The sequence below is a fragment of the Nycticebus coucang genome, chromosome 10, assembly GCF_027406575.1.
Source record: "Nycticebus coucang isolate mNycCou1 chromosome 10, mNycCou1.pri, whole genome shotgun sequence".
NCBI lineage: Eukaryota > Metazoa > Chordata > Mammalia > Primates > Lorisidae > Nycticebus > Nycticebus coucang.
This window is the reverse complement of record NC_069789.1, coordinates 49,652,211-49,674,329: the sequence shown is the minus strand read 5'-3', so window position 1 is coordinate 49,674,329 and position 22,119 is coordinate 49,652,211. Positions and strand designations below refer to the sequence as shown.

General features: G+C 36.9%; 1 protein-coding gene across 1 annotated transcript in view; it reads left to right on the top strand.

Moving 5' to 3' along the window:
• PPP2R5A (protein phosphatase 2 regulatory subunit B'alpha) overlaps positions 1-22,119 on the top strand; it is an 82,881-nt gene that overhangs the window by 49,247 nt on the left and 11,515 nt on the right. Inside the window, exons 3-4 of the mRNA XM_053604088.1 lie at positions 447-548; positions 16,019-16,111. Of these exons, the coding sequence (XP_053460063.1) occupies positions 447-548; positions 16,019-16,111 (195 nt within the window). The remainder of the gene's footprint in view (positions 1-446; positions 549-16,018; positions 16,112-22,119) is intronic.

Here is a 22,119-nt window from a genome sequence, read left to right as displayed (position 1 = left end):
CTGAGTTAAAAGGTAAGTGTAGAATGTGGCCAGGTTAGAATATGGGAGAAAAGATGAAAGGAATCAAGTTAGGGATGGGTAGAGTTAGTAATTTTACCTTTCCCTCTTCCTACCCCTAAATTCCTTCCGCTTCTCTCCCCTCAACTCTTCACCCCTATTTTCTTTTTAAGCAGAGCTTGGAAAGAATAATCTATAATTTAAAGAAGAGGAATTTAGAGGTAATCTGTATTCTTCAGTAGCTTGGGGTCTGAGGAAGTTAGAGTTACTGGATACAGAACAGACAAACAAAAACACCTACCTTCTTTGTACAAATCTTGAAGAGATTCATGGGTTTTGAACTAAGCTGACAGCCACAACTTAACAGATTTCTTCAATAAAATGATCTTAAAAATGCTCATTGCTGAATTCGATTACACAACAAAGAACAAATTTATTTTTCTTTACAGATCAGTGCTAACATCTTCCGTACTCTTCCTCCAAGTGATAATCCAGATTTTGATCCAGAAGAGGATGAACCCACGCTTGAGGCCTCTTGGCCTCACATACAAGTATGGGACATAATTATGTATTGACAGTTTTTCCATATGTGATATTCTGGATAACTCATGATTCTGTCCTTTAGATTCTGAGTGTCTCTTTAAAATATTTGATTTTTAATGTTTCTTAACATTTTCTTTTCCCAGAATAATGTTTTCCATTTTTTTCATTGTGATAAAATATATTTACCGTTTAAACGATTTAAAAGTGTACAATTCAATGGCATTAAGTAGATTCATGATGCTATGCAACCATCACCACTATCTAGTTCCAGAACTTTTTAATCATTCCAAATGGAAACCCTCTTGTCATTAGCAGTCACTCTCCATTCCCCATCTGCACAGACCTTGACAACTATGAATCTGCTTTCTGTCTCTGTATTCGGCTACTCTGGATATTTCATATAAATAGAATCATACAATATATAGCCTTTTGTGTCTGTGTTTTTCCACTTACCATAATGTCAGGATACATAAATGTTGTAACATGTATCAGTATTTGGTTCCTTTTTTATGGAGGAATAATATCCCATTGTATAGATAAACCATATTTGTTTATTCATTTATTAATTGGTGAACATTTAAATTGTGTTTACCTTTTGGCTGTTGGATTAGAGCTGTTAGGAACATTTATGTACAAGTATTTTTATTTGAGCATTGATGCCCATAAGTTGTAATATGTTTTTGTTTTCATTCATCTCAAAATATTTTCTAATTTTCCTATATGCTTTCTTCATTGATCCATGAGTTATTTAGGAATGCATTGCGTAATTTCTACCTATTTGAGACTTTCCCACATTTCCTTGTTATTAATTTCTAATCTTACTCCATTTTGTTTAGAGAAGATTTATTTTGCGACCTCTAGCATACTGTAGTCTATTGTGGAGAATGTTTTATGTGTGCTTGAGAAGAATGAGTGTTCTGTTGTTGAATGGAATGTTCTGTAGAAGTCTACGTCTTGTTAGCTTTAGTTTTGTTCAAGTCTGTTTCCTTGTGGATCTTCTGTCTGTTCTGGCCATTATTGAAAGTGAGGTGTTGAAGTCTCCAACTGTTATTATTGAATTGGCTATTTTTGTCTTTAATTTTGTGAGTTTTTGCTTCATGTATTTTGGGGCCCTATTGATAAGTGCATTATGTATTTAGAATTGTTATATCTTTATTATAGATGGCCTTATCATTATAAAATGTTGTTTGTCTCTAGAAACATTTTTTTTTTTTTTTTTGAGACAGAGTCTTACTTTGTTACCCTTGGAAGAGTGCTGTGGCATTGTATCTCACAGCAACCTCAAAACTCTTGGGCTCAAAGTGATTGTCTTGCCTCTGCCTCCCTTGTAGCTGGGACTACAGGCTCCTGCAATAGTACCTGGCTATTTTTTTTAGAAATGGGGTCTTGCTCATGCTCAGGCTGGTTTCGAACTCCTCTTAAGTTCAGGCAATCCACCCTCCTCAGCCTCCCAGAGTGCTAGGATTACAGGCATGAGCCACTGCGCCCAGTCACCAGTAACATTTCTGTGTTAAAGTTTATTTTGTGTGATAAATATAGCTATTCCAGCTCTCTTTTGGTCACTATTTGCATGATATATCTTTTCTACCCTTTGAATCTATTTGTTTCTTGAAATCCAAAATGTCTTGTAAATAGCATGTAATAAGATGGTGTTTTTAAAATAATTTTGACAACCTCTGCTTTGATCAGCATGTTTAATCCATTTACATTTAATGTAATTACTGATGATGTAGGATTTATGTATGCCAATTAGCTATTTGTTTCCTGTGTCTTACGTCTTTTTTATTCTTCTCTATTACTGCCTTCTTTTGTATTAAATGGTATTTTCTAAGGTACAGTTTTATTTTCCTTATTATTTTTGACTTTTTTTAGTAGTTGTCCTGGGATTACAGTTAACATTTTAAAAAAACAGTCTAGTTTGGTTCAATACTAAGTTAATTTTAATAGTATACAAAACTTTGATCCAATATACCTCCGTTCATTCTCCCTGTTTTTGTGGTCTTGTCATATAAATCACATCTTTATACATCATGTGCCAGTAAACACAGTTTTGTAATTAATTGCTTTATGCAGTCGCCTTGCAAAGGAAGAAGGTAAAAGAGTTATAAATAAATATATACTTGTTCTGTCTTTTATATTTACCTATATATTTACATTTACATATGCTTTTTATTTTCTATATGGATTCAAGATACCATGTAATGTCCTTTTGTTTCAGCCTGAAGGAATTTCTTTAGTATTTCTTTTTTATCATTATTATTGGGGATTCATTCAGGGTACAAGAAACCAGGTTATCTTTAGTATTTCTTATAGGAGTGGGTTGGCTAGGGACAAATTCTCTCAGTGTTTATCCAAGAATGTCGTTATTCCCCCCCCCCCAAACCCCTTTTGTTTTGAGACAGAGTCTCACTAGGTTGCCCTTGGTAGAGTGCCGTGGCGTCATAGCTCACAGCAACCTCAAACTCTTGGGCTCAAGTGATTCTCTTGTCTTAGCCTCCCTTGTAGCTGGGACTACAGGTACCCACCACAATGCACGGCTATTTTGTTGTTGTTTGTTTAGCAGGTTTGGGCCAGGCCGGGCCAGTTTCAAACCCACCAGTTCCAGTGCATATGGCCAGCACCCTAACCCTGAGCTATGGGCACTGAGCCTCCCCTTTATTTTTAAAGGAGAGTTTCACTAGATATAGAATTACTATCTAATAGTCTTTTTCTTTCAACACTTTGAAGATTTCATCCCACTTGTCTTCTCGTATCCATGGTTTTCTGATGACAACTCAGCCATTAATCAAAGTATCTCATCATATATGTAATTAGTCATTTTTCTCTTGCTGGTTTAAATAGTTGGGTTTTTTTTTTTTTTTTTTTGAGACAGGGTCTTGTTCTGTCACCCTATGCTGGATTGAAGTGGCACAATCATAGCTTACTTCAGCCTCAAACTCCTGAGCTCAAACAATCTTCCTGCCCCAGGCTGGAGGGTTTTTTTCTTTTTTAAAATCTTTTGTAGAGGGTGGCGCCTGTGGCTCAGTGAGTAGGGTGCCGGCCCCATATACCAAGGGTGGCGGGTTCAAACCTCAGCCCCGGCTGAACTGCAACCAAAAAATAGCCGGGCGTTGTGGCGGGCGCCTATAATCCCAGCTGCTCGGGAGGCCGAGGCAGGAGAATCGCGGAAGCCCAAGAGCTAGAGGTTGTTGTGAGTCCTGTGACATCATGGCACTCTACTGAAGGCAGTAAAGTGAGACTCTGTCTCTACAAAAAAAAAATCTTTTGTAGAGACAGGGTCTCATGGGTTGCTAAGGCTGGTCTTGAACTCGTGGCTTCAAGCTTTTCTCCTGTGTTGGCCTCCCAAATTGCTAGGATTATAGGCATGAGCCACTGTGTCTAGCCCATTGCTTTAACTTTTGTCAGTTTGAGTATTATGTGTCTAGATATAGATCTTTCACTTTAGTTGTAGTTATTAAGTTCCACTTAAAATTCATTGTGTAAATTAATATTTTTTCATCATCTGAGTTGTTGGGCCATTATTCAAATATTCTTCCTGCCCCTTTTCTTCTCCTGGGAATCTCATATATATGTATGTTACTATAGGTCTCTGGAGCTCTGTTGTTCATTTTTCTTTATTCTTTTTTTTTTTTTCTGCATCTCAAACTGGATTATTTCTAATGACCTACATTCACATTCACTTATTCTTTCTTCTGCCAGTTTAAATTGTTTTCTGTTATTTTTATTTTAATTTTTTTTTATTAAATCATAACTGTATACATTGATATGATCATGGGGTGTTTTCTGTTATTTTTAATGGTAAAGTAAGTTCTTACTCTTACAAGTACCTCTGTGTAACACATCTTCTTAGTTGAAACTGATGATGTAGTAGTCTTCCTACCCTATATGCCATTGTGGGACAGCTCACTTCCCTAGTATCATTGTAAATTGGTAATAAAAACTTACGCAGGTAAATCTAATTCTTCCGTTAAGCTTCTTCTAACTAAATCTGTCTGGTTGTAACTACTTCGTTCAAGCATCCCCTCAAATATGTGGCTTTTTAATATATCACCATCCAGGGTTCACTCAGTAGAATCATATTAGTACCACCTCACTTATTACTTTAGTAACTAGACCTGTCTAGTAGGATTCAGGTTAGATCATCTTATACCACTTCTGCTATATTGTGAAAACTGTAACATTACATAAAAATTCTATTATAATCATAAAATAGTATATCAAATATGTTTAGTGTTCTCTTTTCATGTGTTCTTATATATCTAGTATTCATGCTGCTCTGTTTTTGACACTATACTTTCAGTTTTATTTTTGTTACCCCAAATGTTTAGTTAAAATGCTCTGAGAATACCCAAGCACCTTCAACATACAGATATTTTCTTAATTTTAAACAAGGAATGCTCTGAGGGAGAAAGTAAAACTTGCCAAGTCCAAAGGACTCTTGCCTAATGCTTAAACTAGAATGACCTTGGGTGGTGGCATAGCTCAGGTGGGTAAGGCACCAGCCACATACACCAGAACTGGCAGGTTCAAATCCGGCCTGAGCCTGCCAAACAATGACAACTACAACCAAAAAATAGCTGAGCATTGTGGTGGGCACCTGTAGTCCCGGCTACTCGGGAGGCTGAGGCAAGAGAATTGCTTAAGCCCAGGAATTGGAGGTTGCTGTGAGTTGTGACTCCATAGCACTCTACCCAGGGCGATAGCTTGAGGCTCTGTCTCAAATAAATAAATAAATAAAGAAAGACAGAAAGAATGACATTGGTACTTTAAAGATGTTAATGGCCCAAAATCTGTAGACAAGCACAATGAAGTGTGTTTTTTAGAGAATTTAATGTATTTGCCTACATATGACCATTGGTATTCATTCATAAGACTATTTATCGTATTTAGCTAATTATAATATCAATTACCATTTATCAAGCTCTTACCATGGTCCAGGGACAGTGGTAGCTACCTTATATACATTATCTCATTTAATCATTATAGTAACACTATAAAGTTTTATATATACATTTTATAGATAAGCTTAGATGAAAGAGATTAAGGAACTTGCCCAAGGCTGGGTGCAGTGTTTTATGCCTGTAATCACAGCATTTTGGGAGGCCAAGGTTGAAGGATTGCCTGAAAACTGCCTAGACAACACAGCAAGACTCTGTCTCTACAAAAACTACAATAAAAAAAATTAGCCGCCATGGTGGCACATACCTGTAGTCTTAGTTACTTGAGAGGCTGGGGTGGGATGGAATGCTTGAGCCCAGGAGTTTGAGGTTGCAGTGAGCAATCACTGTGCCACTGCACTCTAGCCTAGGTGACAGAGTGAGACCCTGTCTCAAAAAGAAAAAAAAAAACCTGCCCAACATTATACAAACAGTAACTGGAAAAATCAAGTTTATATCTTGAGTATTGCTCCCAGTTTCTTTCTTAATACTAAAATCTTTACTGCCTCTCCTAGATAAATCTATGACCCTAACACAGAGATATAAAATTTATACCTTTTTAGCTTTATTATAATAACATCTCAGTATATTAGGTATTCCAAATAATTCAACTAGCCATCATTTTAGCCCTCATGACTGAGTTTTGAAAGGTATAGATATGCCTTAGTTAAATGTAACAAAAGTTTACATGAATTCTCCCATCCAAGTACTAACCAGGCCTGACCCTGCTTAGCTTCTGAGATCAGACGAGATCAGGGGGCGTTCAGGGTGGTATGGCCGTAGACAGTTTATATGAATTCTAACAAGGGAATTACTACTATAACACAGTACGGTGAAATGGAAATGATTCTGTGACAAGTCTCTATTCCAGTTTGATACTTACCTACCTATACAGTCTTGGTTTAGTGCTTAACTTCTCTCAGCCTGCATCTTTATAAAATTGGGATAAGAAGAGTTGTGTAAGGATTGAATGGAATAATACATAGTAGAAAACCTAGTATAGTTTTTTTATACTATGCTATTTTCTGTGCTCCCCTCCCTTTTTCTTTAAAATATATATTTTTTGTTCTTATAGCGCTGGTACCTCTTTCTCTCTCATGGTGCTGATTTCCTTATGCTGATACCTTTCTATAGGATACCTTTCTTTCTCTCTTTTGTAGCTAGTATTGGTTCCTTAGTATGAACAATACTGAAATAGAAAGTCATCTCTTCTTCCCTCTTTCCCTGCATCTAATGTAAGGCAATCCCTTTTACTATAATAGTATTTATTGGGCAGTCTGAAGGCTCTACTTGATGTACACTCTTCTCCATCTCCTTGCCTAGATACATATTTTTGGTAGTTATATAATACCTACATGGTCAGAGCATTTCACTAACTCCCTTAACACTTATTATTCTACAGATAATGTAGTTAATGTTGACCATCAGTCCTTATACCAAAGCTTCTCCAATCATTTCTTGGTAATTTAGAGCCTATTCTTTAGCAGAAGGGCTCACGAGAACATTATTCTCTGAGTTCTTGTATGTTTAATATTAATAATATTTTGTATCCTTTATTTGTAAAGATCAGCTTGATTTGATATAAAATCCTTGGTTCAGCTTTTTCCTCGAGAACCTTACATGTTATTCCATTGTTTTCTGATTTAATAATGATTTTCTTTCTTGGTCTTTTTGCCTGGTTACCCAAAGATTATTTTCCCCTTAATGGCCAATTGCTTTTTTTTGAAATAGGGTCTTGCTATATTGCCCAGGCCAGTATCAAACTCTTGGGCTCAAGCAATCCCCCTGTGTTACCCTCCTGAATAGCTGAGATTATAGGTATGTGCCACTGCCTGACAAAATGGCCAACTACTTTATTGGAATTTTATGTTAGTATTGGTTTTCTGGGTCAGTTTGCCCAGTTGGTTAAAGCTCCTTCACTGTAAGCGTCTTGCTTTTATTCCTGGAAAGTTTTCTTCAGTAATACTTTTTAGTATTTCTCTTGTTACTACTTTATTTTTCTTTTTGGGGATACCTATTATTCACAAGCTATGTCTTCTTTTCCTCTATCTTAATCTTGAACTTGTTTTTTTAAATCTTTTCCTTCTTTAGGTTTTTTTTTTTTTGAGACAGAGTCTTAGGCCCTTGGTAGTGCCGTGGCATCACAGCTCACAGCAACCTCCAACTCTTGGGCTCAAGTAATTCTCTTGCCTCAGTTTTTCTATTTTTAGTAGAGAGAGGTCTTGCTTTTGCTCAGGGTGGTCTCAAACTGATGAGCTCAAGTGACTCACCCGCCTTGGCCTCCCGGAGTGCTAGGATTACAGGCGTGAGCCACCGCGCCTGGCCCTTTGGGTTGTTTTTAAGTTTTGTTCTGCCCATCCTCATTATCTTGCTTCTTTTTCTCTAATTGCAAGGCAGACTGACAGAGTGAGCATTTAGTTTTTTCCAGCTTCAATGTTAAAGACAGTCATGGGGAAGGGAATTGGTGTTAGGTTAGCCAAACATAAGCTATTGGAAGGAAGAATCTGTCTAAAGGGCTGGGCCTGTGGCTCAGGGAGTAGGGTGGCAGGTTCAAGCCCTGGCCCCGGCCAAACTGCAACAACAACAACAAAAATAAAAAAAAATTTAAAAAAAAAGAAAGAAAAGATGAAAACTTTCCATCTTTGAAAAAAAAAAAGCCACATTTAAAAAAAAAAATCTGTCTTGAAGAGAGTAGTCCTCCCTTATTCATGGGGGATATATTCCAAGACCCTCAGTGGATGCCTGAAACCACAGCACCAAATCTTAATATACTATGTTTTTTCGTATTTATAAATACCTACAATAAAGTTTAATCAATTAGACCTAGTAAAAGACTAACAACCATAACCAATAATAAAATTGAACAGTTGTAACTATATTATAATGAAAGTGAATGTGGTTTCACTCTTTCTCTCAAATAGCTTATTACAGTCACACTTCTTGACCTTTGTAACTGAAACTATGGTTAAGGGAGGGACTACTGCCAAATGCATAATGATTTTATATATGAGTACTGGTTATCTTAAATTGTTGATTTTTTTATTTTGCAAGAACTTACTATGTATATATTTTTAGTGGCCATTACATTTATTTTATTATAAAAGACAAGAGAAAGAAAATTATATTGTATACTATTTGGAACACTTTAGGAGATAGTCTATCTCATTATTTATGAATCTCTTCATTCTGTGTAGCACTTATACATTCAGATGAAATGGAAGAGGAGTCCTAGGATTAAAGCTGATAACAGGTTCGGCGCCTGTGGCTCAAGTGGCTAAAGTGTCAGCCACATACACCTGAGCTGGTGGGTTCGAATCCAGCCCCGGCCCGCCAAACAACAATGACAGCTGCAACCAAAAAATAGCTGGGCATTGTGGTGGGTGCCTGTAGTCCCAGCTACTTGGGAGGTCGAGGCAGGAGAATCGCTTGAGCCCAGGAGTTTGAGGTTGCTATGAGCTGTGATGTCATGGTACTCTACCCAGGGTGACAGCTTGAGGCTCTGTCTCAAAAACTTAAAAATAAATAAAAATAAATAAAAAGCTGATAACAGTGTTAAATTCTATCAGCATATTAGAGCTTATAGAACTAGAAGATCTAAAGTGATAAATTATTTTTTAATAAACTATATACAGGTTCATCTGAAATTCTGTGCTATAGTTGGTATAAAATTAATAATACTGTATTTAATAATGCAGAGGTTTTAAAAGCATGAAATTTCTTATTAGCTGATAAGTTTTTTTTATCACATGTAGTTGAATAATTGGAAAAAGATGTCTCAGTCTTTGAATTTTTAAAAATACACTGGATCTTATCCAAAAGGCCAAGAAGTGATGAATTTTTTAAAATAATTTTGCCATTAAGATATTTTCAAATGCTCATGGAAATTAACAGTTGATATTCAGCCAGATAAACAGTATGCTTTCCATTTTTAACTGGTATGATTTGAAGTTTCATTTAAATTCCCTGAAATCAGTGGTTCTTAATATTTTTGGAGGTAAGTTGCTTTCAAAATATTTCTTTCTTTTTTTTTTTTTTGAGACAGAGTCTCATTTTGTTGCTCTTGGTAGAGTGCAATGGCGTCATAGCTCACAGCAAACTCAAACTCTTGGGCAAGCAATATTCTTGCCTCAGTTTTTGATTTTTAGTAGAGATGGGGGTCTTGCACTTGTTCGGGCGGGTCTCGAACTCGTGAACTCAGGCAATCCACCTGCCTCGGCCTCCCAGAGTGCTAGGATTACAGGTGTGAGCCATTGCGCCCAGCCTTAAAATATTTCTTAAAAAGGGATCTCTACCAAGATAAACTGACAGAAACACTCAAGAATTTTTCATTAATTCATGGTCCCTTGATTAAAAAGGCTTTTCCTTTGATATATGTTTATAGTTTTAAAAAAAATCTTTCAATAACCAAACTTTTGTATAATTTTTAAATTTAACAATTAGATGGTCTAAGTACATCAGAAACTTGAAGCTACATTATTTTTATTTTTTTAACATTGTTAATCACTAAAGTGGAGTATTAAAGCTGTTCTGATTCTGAGATTATAGAGTTGTATTACTGATAAAATGTGCACAATGAAAGTTTCTTCCCATTATAAATTTTCTTTGAATCACTTCACCTAGTTGTTTTGTACTAGAAGTTTACATTTAGTTTATCAGATCCTTGATAATGAAATCAATTTGACATGGTAGAAAATAAACATTAAATTTAATTGTTAGTGAGGGATCGCAAGTAATCTCAAAACCTTTCAAACCTTTGTTTCCCCATCACTTCTCATGTATTTTCTAAAACTGTGTTAATTAAAAATTTATCTTATTTTATTCTTCTTTTCACATGGTAAAATAGTATTTCACTATAGAGCAATGGAATAATAGAATAGAGAGAGGAAAGCAACGAAGAAAGACCATTTTCAGTACTAGGCGATTGGTTTTATCTTCTAATTTATTACATTTATATCATTATGTGGTAACTATTAATGTAGACCAGTTTTAAATTCTTTTTTCTTTCCTAATTATTATTGTTTCCTGTTTATGAAGGACCAAAAATATAGTCATTTTGCTTTTAGATCAGTAGTTCTCAACCTTCCTAATGCCGTGACCCTTTAATACAGTTCCTCATGTTGTGGTGACCCCCATCCATAAAAGTAGTTCCATTGCTACTTCATAACTATAATTTTGCTACTGTTATGAATCATAATGTAAATATCTGATATGCAGGATACATTTTCTTTGTTACAAAGGGGTCACAACAGGTTGGGAACTGCTGTTTTAGATAATTAGGGGACTTGTCTGCTCTAGTAGCCTGGAATCCAGTCAGATTATTTAGCATTTTCTTTTCTTTCTTTCTTTTTTTTTTTTTGAGACAGAACTTCAAGCTGTCGCCCTGGGTAGAGTGCTGTGGCATCACAGCTCACAGCAACCTCCAAGTCCTGGGCTCAAGCGGTTCTCCTGCCTCCGCCTCCCAAGTAGCTGGGACCACAGGCGCTCGCCACAACGCCTGGCTTTTTTTTGGTTGCAGCCGTCACTGTTGTTTGGTGAGCCAGGGCTGGATTCGAACCTGCCAGCTCACGTGTATGTGGCTGGCACCCCAACCGCTAGAGCCACAGGCACGAGCCTTTTTTTTTCTTTTGAGACAGTCTCAAGCTGTGGCCCTCAGTAGAGTGCCATGGCATTGTAGATGACAGCAACCTCAAACTCTTGGGCTCAAGCGATTCTCTTGCCTCAGCCTCCCAAGTAGCTGGGACTACAGGCACCCGCCATGATGCTCAGCTATTTTTTTGTTATTGTTGTTGTTGCCATTGTTGTTTTAGCTGGCCTGGGCTGGGTTCAAACCCACCAGCCCCGGTGTATGTGGCCAGCACCCTACACACTGAGCTGTGGGTGCCGCTTTCTTCTTTTTTTTAATTAAGTGCCAAAGGCAATGAAGATTTAATTATGTAGTTTATTATCTAGAACATAGACCTTTTTAGGAATAACCTATATGTTAGAGAGTAGAAGGCTTTTCTCTGTGAGCCAAGTAATTAGAACTTTAAACATATTTTACAGTGTATACCGTTACATTCAAATAAATTTTGGTCAAATACTGTATTTTAAATTTTTACATGTGCTAAAAATCCAGAATGATAGGGGTTGTAGCCTAACACACTAACATTATAGGCAAAGAAATAAAAAGGAACATCTTTTATCCTTACATAAGGTTGAGAAGTATTTTTGCTATTTTGACTTTTGTATTGTGAATAGTTATCTTTTTACTTCTTATGGATAAAAGAGCAAGAGGAGAAAACCTAGGGTGACTATATTTAAACTACTCAAGTTTGATGCACATTCTCTTCTGTTTTCATAAAACAGAAACAAGCCAGATTCTTAGAGAACTAAGATTTTGTTAGTGTTTACCATAGTCCATACAATGTTCTAGACACTTAATATAACTATCAGTATGGGTTAATTCTTACCTGAATTCTTTCATATATCAATTTTTAAAACTTGTTTACATTAATTTCCTCTATAATAGAGGCTAGAAAACATTCGGTCACCATATTCCTTAAAAAGAGCTTCTGATGGACTTGTAGATCATTAAAGTTGCTTCTCAGTCTTTGCCTCCCTGGGCTAATCATTTCTGGTTCCTTTAGCTTTTAGTTTAAGGCTTATTTTCATATACTTTAATCATCTGTGCTGTTTTCTGTTACTTATTCTCCTGAGTCTTCTTAGTGGTGAAGAACAGAATTTTATAAGTTTCATTTTAACTACCTTAGACATAGTTAGAACTGAGTAGAACGTTAAGATTACCCTCCATTCCTTATACTTTTGAGTTATCTTTTTTTGGGGGACAAAGTCTCAGTTTGTCATCCTTGGTGGAGTGCCATGGTGTCATAGCTCACAGCAACCTCAAACTCTTCAGCTCAAGGGATGCTCTTGCCTTAGTCTCCCAAGTAGCTGGGACTACAGGCGCCCACCAAAACAGTCAGCTATTTTTAGAAAATATTGCTCAGGCAATCCACCCACCTCAGCCTCCCAGAGTGCTAGGATTACAGGTGTGAGCCACCACACCCAGCACTTTTGAGTTATCTTTCATCTTTGGGGTATTTTTTGGTGTACAGTAGCAGAAGGACCAGCCTATGCATTGAACATAGGTAAAGTTTGCCATTCTGAATCCATTGCTGAAGTGTCTCTTGCTTGCAACACTGTTTCTTAGATTCATGACGAAAATTATTTTTTCATATAGAAAAACAAATTTTTTTTTTTTTTTTTTTGAGACAGAGTCTTACTCTGTAGCCCTTGGTAGAGTGCCGTGGTGTCACAGCTCACAGCAACCTCCAACTCTTGGGCTTAAGTGATTCTCTTGCCTCAGCCTCCCGAGTAGCTGGGACTATAGGCATCCACCACAATGCCGGGCTATTTTTGTTGCAGGTGCACTTGTGTTTTAGCTAGCCAGGCCCGGGTTCGAACCTGCCACCCTTGGTATATGGGGCCGGTGCCCTACCCATTGAGCCACAGGTGCTGCCCAAAAAACAGAAAGTTTAATAACTACATAGAAACAGTCTCTTAGCAACTATGGTTTTCATCCATTCATTCAGTAAGTATGAAGTATCTATTGTGTGTCTGGCATTATTCTAAACATTGAGGATAAAGTAATAACTAAGTAAAATCCATTATGCCCTTGTGGAGAACAAAATGATAAATAATTGCCATACAAGGGCTGTCCAGAAAGTATCCAGCCATTTATGTCTCTCATATTATGTGGCTGGATACTTTATAGACAGCCCTTATACATTTCATGTCAGGTGTGATAAATGCAAAGAAAAAATAATGCAGGATAAAGAGTGTAGAGAGTAATAGAAGCATAATCTAAATCATCCCATTTTGAATATTTTCAGCTCTATAGGTCACGAGTGTTTCTTCTTTCAGGGATGGCTAGTCAACATATATTTAAATAACTTGTCATGATCTCTGTAGTGGTGCTAAGGTGATTGCATAACAGCATTTTGCTTTTGTTTTTGCACTTGTTTTTTTTTTTTGGCCGGGGTCGGGCTTGAACCCGCCACCTCCGGTATATGGGGCCTGCGCCCTACTCCTTTGAGCCACAGGCGCCTCCCACTTAAATGTTCACTGGTTAGAAATAATATAGATGAAACAACATAAGAAATTATATGTGGTATTTGTGAATAGCACAAATTTCATCTAGATGTGGTTTAGAGAATTCAGTTTGATTTGGAGCTTGATATTGTAAGTCTCCTAAAGGATAGGCTGTTACTCTTAAAAAAGCCCTATTACTCCTGATCTTAAGGGAAGGAGTGTAGATAGGCTAAACTCACACATACTACACTTAGCTTTTGTTTAATCTGGTCCCACCATTATCACAGAATCTCAACTTCTGAATACTTCTTTGTAAAGACTGAGGCTGTGATTCCATACTACCAGTCTACACCTTGTACCATCCCTGCCTCAAGACATGCTCCTACCTTCTATAAAATAAAAGCCCTCCTTTTCTTGGTTTGTCCAGAATTAAATCAAATACAGGGCTCAAGTTGCTTATTGCTTGCTTAAAACTTGTCCTATTGACCTGGTGATGTAGCCCTGTTGACATTGGTGATGTAGCCCTTTTCTAAGTATCTCGTGTTCTCATAATCTGTACCACATAATATCATTCTTGTGTATACTATTTTATTTTATTTTTATTAAATCATAGCTGTGTACATTGATATGACTATGGGGCATCATTCACTAGCTTTACAGACCATTTACCAAGTTTCACATATACCCTTGTAAGATGCACCCGTGTATACTATTTTAAATGTTTTTAGTTTTGTTTTGCCTCCCTAATTAGTGAATTAATGTTTTAGAGCTGTACAGTGCCCAATATCTGTTCACAGTATATGTAGCCTAGTATTGGACATGACAATAAGCACAGAATAAATAAATTGTATTGTTAACAAAACTGCATAGCAGTCCATGAAACTGGGCAGTTCAGAGCACCATCAGTTTTGTATCTGTGTACCCTAGAGCAAAATTATCTGTATTGTTGGTTGATTAGAAAATTATCCACAAGTGCAAATTTAATTGATACCAACTTCTATTTTTTTTCTTGTTGTAACACAAAAAGTTAGGTAATGTTGGACCACATAGGCATTGCTGCCTTTCCATAATTGGGCAAAGGTACAGCAAATAAAAACTGTATTTATTCAGATTTCCAAACTGTTCTTTTTTTTTTTTGTTTTAGAGACAGAGTCTCACTTTATAACCTTTGGTAGAGAGTGCTATTACATCACAGCTCACAGCAACCTCCAACTCCTAGGTTTAGGTGATTCTCTTGCCTCAGCCTCCTACAGGCGCCTGCCACAACACCTGGCTATTTTTTTTGTTGTTGCAGTTTGGCTGGGGCTGGGTTTGAACCCACCACCATGCGTATATGGGGCCGGTGCCCTGCTCACTGAGCCACAGGCGCTACCCTCCAAACTGTTCTTACTTAGCCTTAGTATGTTACTGAGCTCATAGCAGTAAAAATTTTTTTGTCATTTGGTGAATGATAGGGCCCAGATCTGGTAATGCTTTTACCTGCCGTTAAGTCTGTGTATTTAATGTAGTAGCACTTACTCTTTTTTTTTCCTTTATTTTCCCTTCTATATCTGACCTTATCATCTAACTGGTTGCCTAAATATTTATTGAGTGACTATTTTTACTTTGAGATCAAATCCTCCTTTTTCATTTTGAGGGTGCTAAAAAATGTAGTATTGTTTTAGCTAATAGATTAAGGTAATTTGGGGCTAAATTTCTGCCTTTTACAGGTATTAGATTTATTAGACTACAATAAAAAAGAAAACTTCAGTTGTATTTGCCTGTCTCTTTGAAAGTAGGTATGACAATGGCAAATTAAACCAGATATTACCTTCAATTCTGATTTGTGGTAGTAAGTAAATGTTTGGTATTATTTTTAGGATGCCTGGCACTTGTTAAGTAGAAGGCCTGCTATTACTTTCAGGTTATTTGTTGTGATATACAGACATTTCTTCCCTAGCCCCTACATAATTTAGTTCATTATTTCCCATGTGTGAATATGGTATGCTGTTGTTGATTTTATTAGTCTTCCCACTATAGTTTTATAGAAAGACTTGATGTTTTTTCTTTCTTTTAAAACATTTGTTATTGATACACTGCCCCTCTTAGAAGTTTCTGACTTTGTATTTAAGGAACTCCAGAGATTAAATTGAGGTAGGTTAGTAGCCCACAGCAGAAGGAACATTGTTGTTACTGATGAGTATGGCTTGTGAAATGGCCTTAAATGCGCTGTCATTATTTTCTAGCTCCTGTCAATAGTAATATAAAGCAATAAAATAAATCTCAAAGTTTACTAGCTCAGGAAACTAAATTGTGAATATATAGTTTTTTTAAAAAACCTGTATTGTAAAAAAACTCGTTACATTGTATGATGATGTCTGAAATCTCCGTAAGTTAGTAAGGCCATTGTGTTTCTTACGGGAAGGGAAATGATGACTTACAGTTGTGTTTTATAGGTATCATCTTAGCTTTAATTTGACTTTCTCTCATAGTTGGTGTATGAATTCTTCTTGAGATTTTTGGAGAGCCCTGATTTCCAGCCTAGCATTGCAAAGAGATACATTGATCAGAAATTTGTACAACAGGTAAGGAACTCTTTGTCTTAGATTTCCTTATATTCATCTTAGCAGTGATTTATTAACTTGTGATTAAAATAGTCTTTCAAAACTTAAATGGTTTATTTCAATTTGACAGCATTTGATATTCTTGCCAGACATTTAGGACAAAAGTGAAGTAGCCCTGAGAATATGAGAATACTTTTATCAAGGGTGAGCTTCTAATAAAGTCAATCAAATTATCCTGTCCAAAATTCTAAGACCTGAAAAGCAAGCCTTTCTGCAAATTTTCTGTTTGATATGACCATTCAAATTTAAGGACAAATTTAATTTTAAATTTTTAAGTCTTTGAACTTGACATTTTTAAGCATTTTGACTTTGAGATGATAGAGAGAAAAAAGGAAACGGAATCATTGTGATGAGCACTTTGGGTGTTGGGCTGCCTTCCTGTCCTTAAGTATCAATTACTGTTTCCTTTTCCTTTCCTCTTCCTACCTTAGGCATCCTAACCACCCAGTTCCTAAACCACGAAGAAAAGGAGGTAGTGTTAAACATATGTGATACCTTTTTTCTTTTTAGAAACTGGCTGTGTTAGCTATTATTTTTGGAACCTACATATTCACAATTTCTAAGAATGTGTTTATTTTTATTTTCAAAATATTTTCAACAGTTTAGAGGCCTCTTTTTAAATGTATGGAATTGGCTGGCCCTAAACAAAACTGTGAAGTAGACCAAAACTTTCTAGGTCCATTTTCTTTTTTGCAATACTTACCAGTATATAAGGCCTCATTCGGAATTTGATAGGAAGGCCAGGATTAAAGCCATCACAAGAACCTTTCCTACCTTTCAGACCAACTTTGTGTGTCCGGTATGATAAGGATTCTATAAATGTGAGTTCCATATATTTAGAACTCATTTTTGGTCATTTTTAACTACCCCCCTCCCCACCTTATATAAAGTGTTTTAACTAGTTGCTATGAAGTATTGAAATAAAGAACATTGTCAGCCTAAAATATTTCCTTCAAGTAGCTCTTCATAAACTTCATAAATATTAGGCATGTATTAACAGCAAAATGTACATTTCAATCATGAGTAAAGTCATATTTACTTTACTCCAGAATATATGGATTTATGTTATTTTGGTAACTGCAAATGAATAGATGCATAGGAAGTGTGACAGTTAAGTTCATGAACTCATCCTAGAAAAAGTGCCACATACCTCATTGCTGTATATCACTATGGTCACCTTGTAAGTGCTCCTCTGGGAAAGCTATTGTCTGATGCCAGCACCTAGTCCACCTGTTGATGTAATAGAACTCTTTCTGGAATGGCCATCGGAGCTGTCATTGTGTTACCCTTGATGTCCTGAGTGTCATCAAAATGTCTTCCTTTCAATATTTCCTTTATCCTCTGGTAAAGAAAAAAGTCACTGGGAGCCAGATCAGGAGAAAAGGGAGGTTTTTTCAATATAAATATTTGTTTGCTGGCTAAAAACTCCTTCACAAACAGTGCCATGTGAGCTGGTACACTGTCATGATGATGATGCAACTTTTCATGTATTCTTGGTGAAAAGTTCAGGTCATTTTCATCTAACTTTTTCATGCAGCCTTTACAGCACTTCCAAATAGTAAACTTGGTTAACTGTCTGTCCACTTGGTACAAATTTGTAATGAATAATCCCTCTGACAGCAAAAAAGGTTAGTAACATTGTTTTGACTCTTGATTTGGACAGAAGGTTTTTGGTTGTGGAGAACCGGCTGATTTCCATTGGGCACTTTGATGCTTTGTTTCAGGGTTGTATTGGTACACCCATGTTTCACCGCCAGTGATAATAACATGGCCCAAAACATCATCTTGCTTCTCCAAAAGGTCTTGGCAAACTTTGACTTTCCTTTGCTTTTGTTCATCAGTGAGCTCCTTCAGCACCATTTTTGCACACCCCTTTTTCATGCCAAAATTTTTAGTTAAGATTTTCATATTTCTCTATCAGTGTTTACTTGGTCTGCTATGCTTCTCATAGTTAGCTGACAATTCTGACTCACAATTCGATGAAATTTTGCAATGTTATTGCCCACCCTAACCTCTCCATTAGTGATGCTTTCTCTTCCCTCAGAAAAATGTTTCATCTATTTGTACACTGCCACTGTCTTCATGGCATTTATCCCCATAAATTTGGACTAACATGTCCCTGATTTCACTTCTACTGTTGCCAAGTTTAACAAGAAATTTAATGTTTGTTCATGGCTCTAATCAACCTCCAACATTCTTGGGATGGCACACAGAAATACCCAACAGCAATAATGAACACCACTCAGCAAGACATTGCCACACATCTATACAAACACAGCTATGAGATACTAATATACCAAAGTTACGAAACCTTACTGAGCTGTTCATACAGTGCTGCCAGTGTCAGCACACAGGGGCAAGTTTGTGAACTTCATTGTCAGACCTCGTATTTATTTCCTTCTGTAGCTCTCATATGGGTATATTAGGGAACTCTACACATGCCTTATGCTATTTAAGACAATAGCAGGGAAAGGGGAAAAACAACTGACCTTATTGCTTCCTATCTCTGTAGCTTAAGGTATTTAGGCTGCTGTATTATTCTGTTGGTTAGAGGGGAGCAAGAAAACTGGTAGGGTGGGACTCATTTTCTGCTTTCTCCTTTGAATGCCTGAATTATCTGATGAGCCCAAGACCCGATAATCTGTTTTTAACAGTTTGTATGATTGTACTTTCATAAATCACTTCCCTGAGGTATTCTTTAATAAATATGAGTTGTTGCTTTAATAAATAATATGTGTGAATTCTCAGCTTTTATATTTTGAAGTAAGTTGGTAGGTGGTAAGTTTTAAGACTTAGAAGAATAAGAGAAATATTTATTAAATTTGGACGTTCATTATTTCAAGAGAAGGAAACAATTGCATAACTCTAACTTATGTTCAAATTAGGGAATTTCAAAAGAAAGAAGGAAAATAAGAGTTAATGTGCTAGGCACTGTCTTATGTGCTTTCTATGAAGAGCTAGACCATATCCAACTTTACACAGCTAGTAGATAGCACAAATAGGATTTGAACTAGGCTCTCTGACTGTGATTATGCATTCTCTTAAAAAAAAAACTGATTTCAATGTTCCTCATTTTATCAGTCAAGAAGCACAGGCTCAGAGGTTATGAATTATCCTTAGAGGTAGAATAAGAAACAGTTTCCTGATTACCACTTTGGTGTGTGTTTCATTATGCAAATATTATATGTCTAAATAGATTAAATTATATTTGAAAATAAATTTCTTTGAATAGATTTGAAACTTAGCTAACAAGTATTTCCTAGTTTAACATTTTCTCCTGAAAATCAACTTGTATTGAGTTATATTTGTTTTTGAATTAGACATGATGAACACATTAAAGGCCCCTTTTACTAATTTGAAAGCTTATCTTCCAAGTAAACTCAGCATCAGAAATTGAATTTGAATGTCTTGAGTGAGGCCTGCCTTTTTTTTTTTTTTGAATTTTTATTGTTATTATTATTTTTTTGTTTAGAGACAGAGTCTCACTTTATCACCCTCGATAGAGTGCATGGCTTTACAGCTCACGGCAACCTCCAACTCCTAGGCTTACGTGATTCTTTTGCCTCAGCCTCCCAAGAAGCTGGGACTACAAGTGCCCGCCACAATGCCTGGCTATTTTTTCTTGCAATTCGGCCGGGGCCGGGTTCAAACCCTCCACCCTTGGTGTATGGGGCCAGTGCCCTACCACTGAGCCACAGGCACTGCCCCAGGGTTCGCCATTTTTAATTAGAATAATCAGAACTGAAATTATTAGGTATAATGATAAAAACTCTCATACTCCATTTAGAATTTTTTTTTTTTTTTTTTTGCTGGAGTCTCATGGAATGCCTTAACAATTTAGCTAACAAAAAATGCAGACTACAGGGCCAGGTGCAGTGGCTCACGCCTGTAGTCCCAGCATGTGGGAAGCCAAGGCAGGTGGATTGCCTGAGCTCACAGGTTCGAGACCAGCCTGAGCCAAAGCAAGACCTCATCTCTGAAAATAGCTGGGTGTTATGGTGGGCACCTATAGTCCCAGCTACTTGGGAGGCTGAGGCAGGAGAATGGCTGAAGTCCAGGAGTTTGAGGTTGCTGTGAGCTGTGATGCCATGGCACTCTACCCAGGTTGACAAAGTGAGACTCTCAAAAAAAAAAAAAAAAAAATGCAGACTATAAGTAAGTCACTTGTTTGTGGGGGGTATATAAATGTAACTTAAGTGATCTACTCTGGCTTGAGATGCACATGTAAGCAACTATATGTATAAATCAAAGCAACATTGAATAAGAACTTCTGATGAGAGCACTCCAGTCTCTGCCTCTGTCATCCTCTAATGTTCTTTGTGTGTCTTGGTCTCCGATGCACATTTTCCTCTTGTAAGAATACCAGTTATACTGGATGTAGGGCCCACCCTAATCCAGTACACCCTCACCATACCTAAGTACATCTGCAAAGACTCCATTTGCAAATGAAATCATATTCACAAATAAGGGGATTTGATGAGAATCATTGAGTACCATCCTGGAGGCTAGTTGCCAAAGCATGTAACATGTTACCTGGGTACATGGATGGTACATCAACTCATGCTCATTTGCAAAACAAGCAAAGGTAAATGTTCATCACAATTGTTAAAATATATAGTTTTAAAATGTTATTTCAAGTAAACTCAACTTTGGTTTTTTAAAAAAATTATTTCAGAAAGTCTCTCATATTTAAAACAAAAAAAGAACTTCTGATGAGGTTCAGAGCTTGCCATCTTCAGCGTAATTATCAATACCAAAGCTCAGCATATAAAATTCCTTGACAACTTCCTAGATATTTTTGGTCTGTAAAGAGAAATTTTATATTTTTTCCTAAGAAAATTCAGTGTTTCATTTAAACTACAGCATTTTGTTTATTTCTTTTGAGACAGAGTCTCATTCTGTGCCCGGGTTGAGTGCTGTGGTGGCATTATAGCTCACAACAACCTCAAACTCCTGGGCTCAAGCAATCCTCTTGCCTCAGCCTGCTGAGTAGCTGGGACTACAGGTACCCCCTACAACGCCCAGCTGTGTTTTTGTTGCAGTTGTCATTGTTTTGGTGGTCCGGGCTAGATTCAAACCTGCCAGCTCCAGTGTATGTGACTAGTGCCCTAGTAGCTGAGCTACAGGCGCCAAGCCAAGTTTTTCTAGTTTTAATAGAGATGGGGTCTCCCTCTTTTTCAGCCTGGTCATGCCTTGGCCTCCTAGAGTGGTAGGAGCCATTGGCCTGGCCTTAAAATATGATGTTTTTTGACAGAAAAAATGAAGTGACCTTACTATTTTTTTTTTTTTTGTAGAGACAGAGTTTCACTTTATGGCCCTGGGTAGAGTGCCGTGGCATCACACAGCTCACAGCAACCTCCAGCTCCTGGGCTTAAGCAATTCTCTTGCCTCAGCCTCCCAAGCAGCTGGGACTACAGGCGCCCACCACAACGCCCGGCTATTTTTTTGTTGCAGTTCGGCCGGGGCTGGGTTTGAACCCGCCACCCTCGGTATATGGGGCCCGCGCCTTACCGACTGAGCCACAGGTGCCGCCCATGACCTTACTATTTTTAAATGAAAATTTGAGCTTTTCATTAAAGTTTTCTAAGGTCTTGTCTCCAAGTCTTTGCTAAAGAGCTATGTAGAGGCACAGAAGAGTGCTGATTGAGCCATTTTGAACTGGTTTAAAAATTTTCAGCCTTTTTGTTTAAGCTGACTTTACATAAAAGTCTGTCTTCATCTTTTATTTCAGTGTTATTTCATGTATAATTTCCAATCTCGCTAGTATGTGTCTGCTGAAATTTTATACTAATAGCTGAGCAGTGTTTTTGAACTCTTGGCATATCTTGAATTTTTTTAATCACAAAAGAAGCCTAGTTTATATAGATCTTCTAATATAGTAGAAATACGCATTTACACATGGAATTTTAAAGTATTTTAAGACTTGCCATCTTCTTCTGACATTTTGTATGTAGCTCTGAATCTCAAAA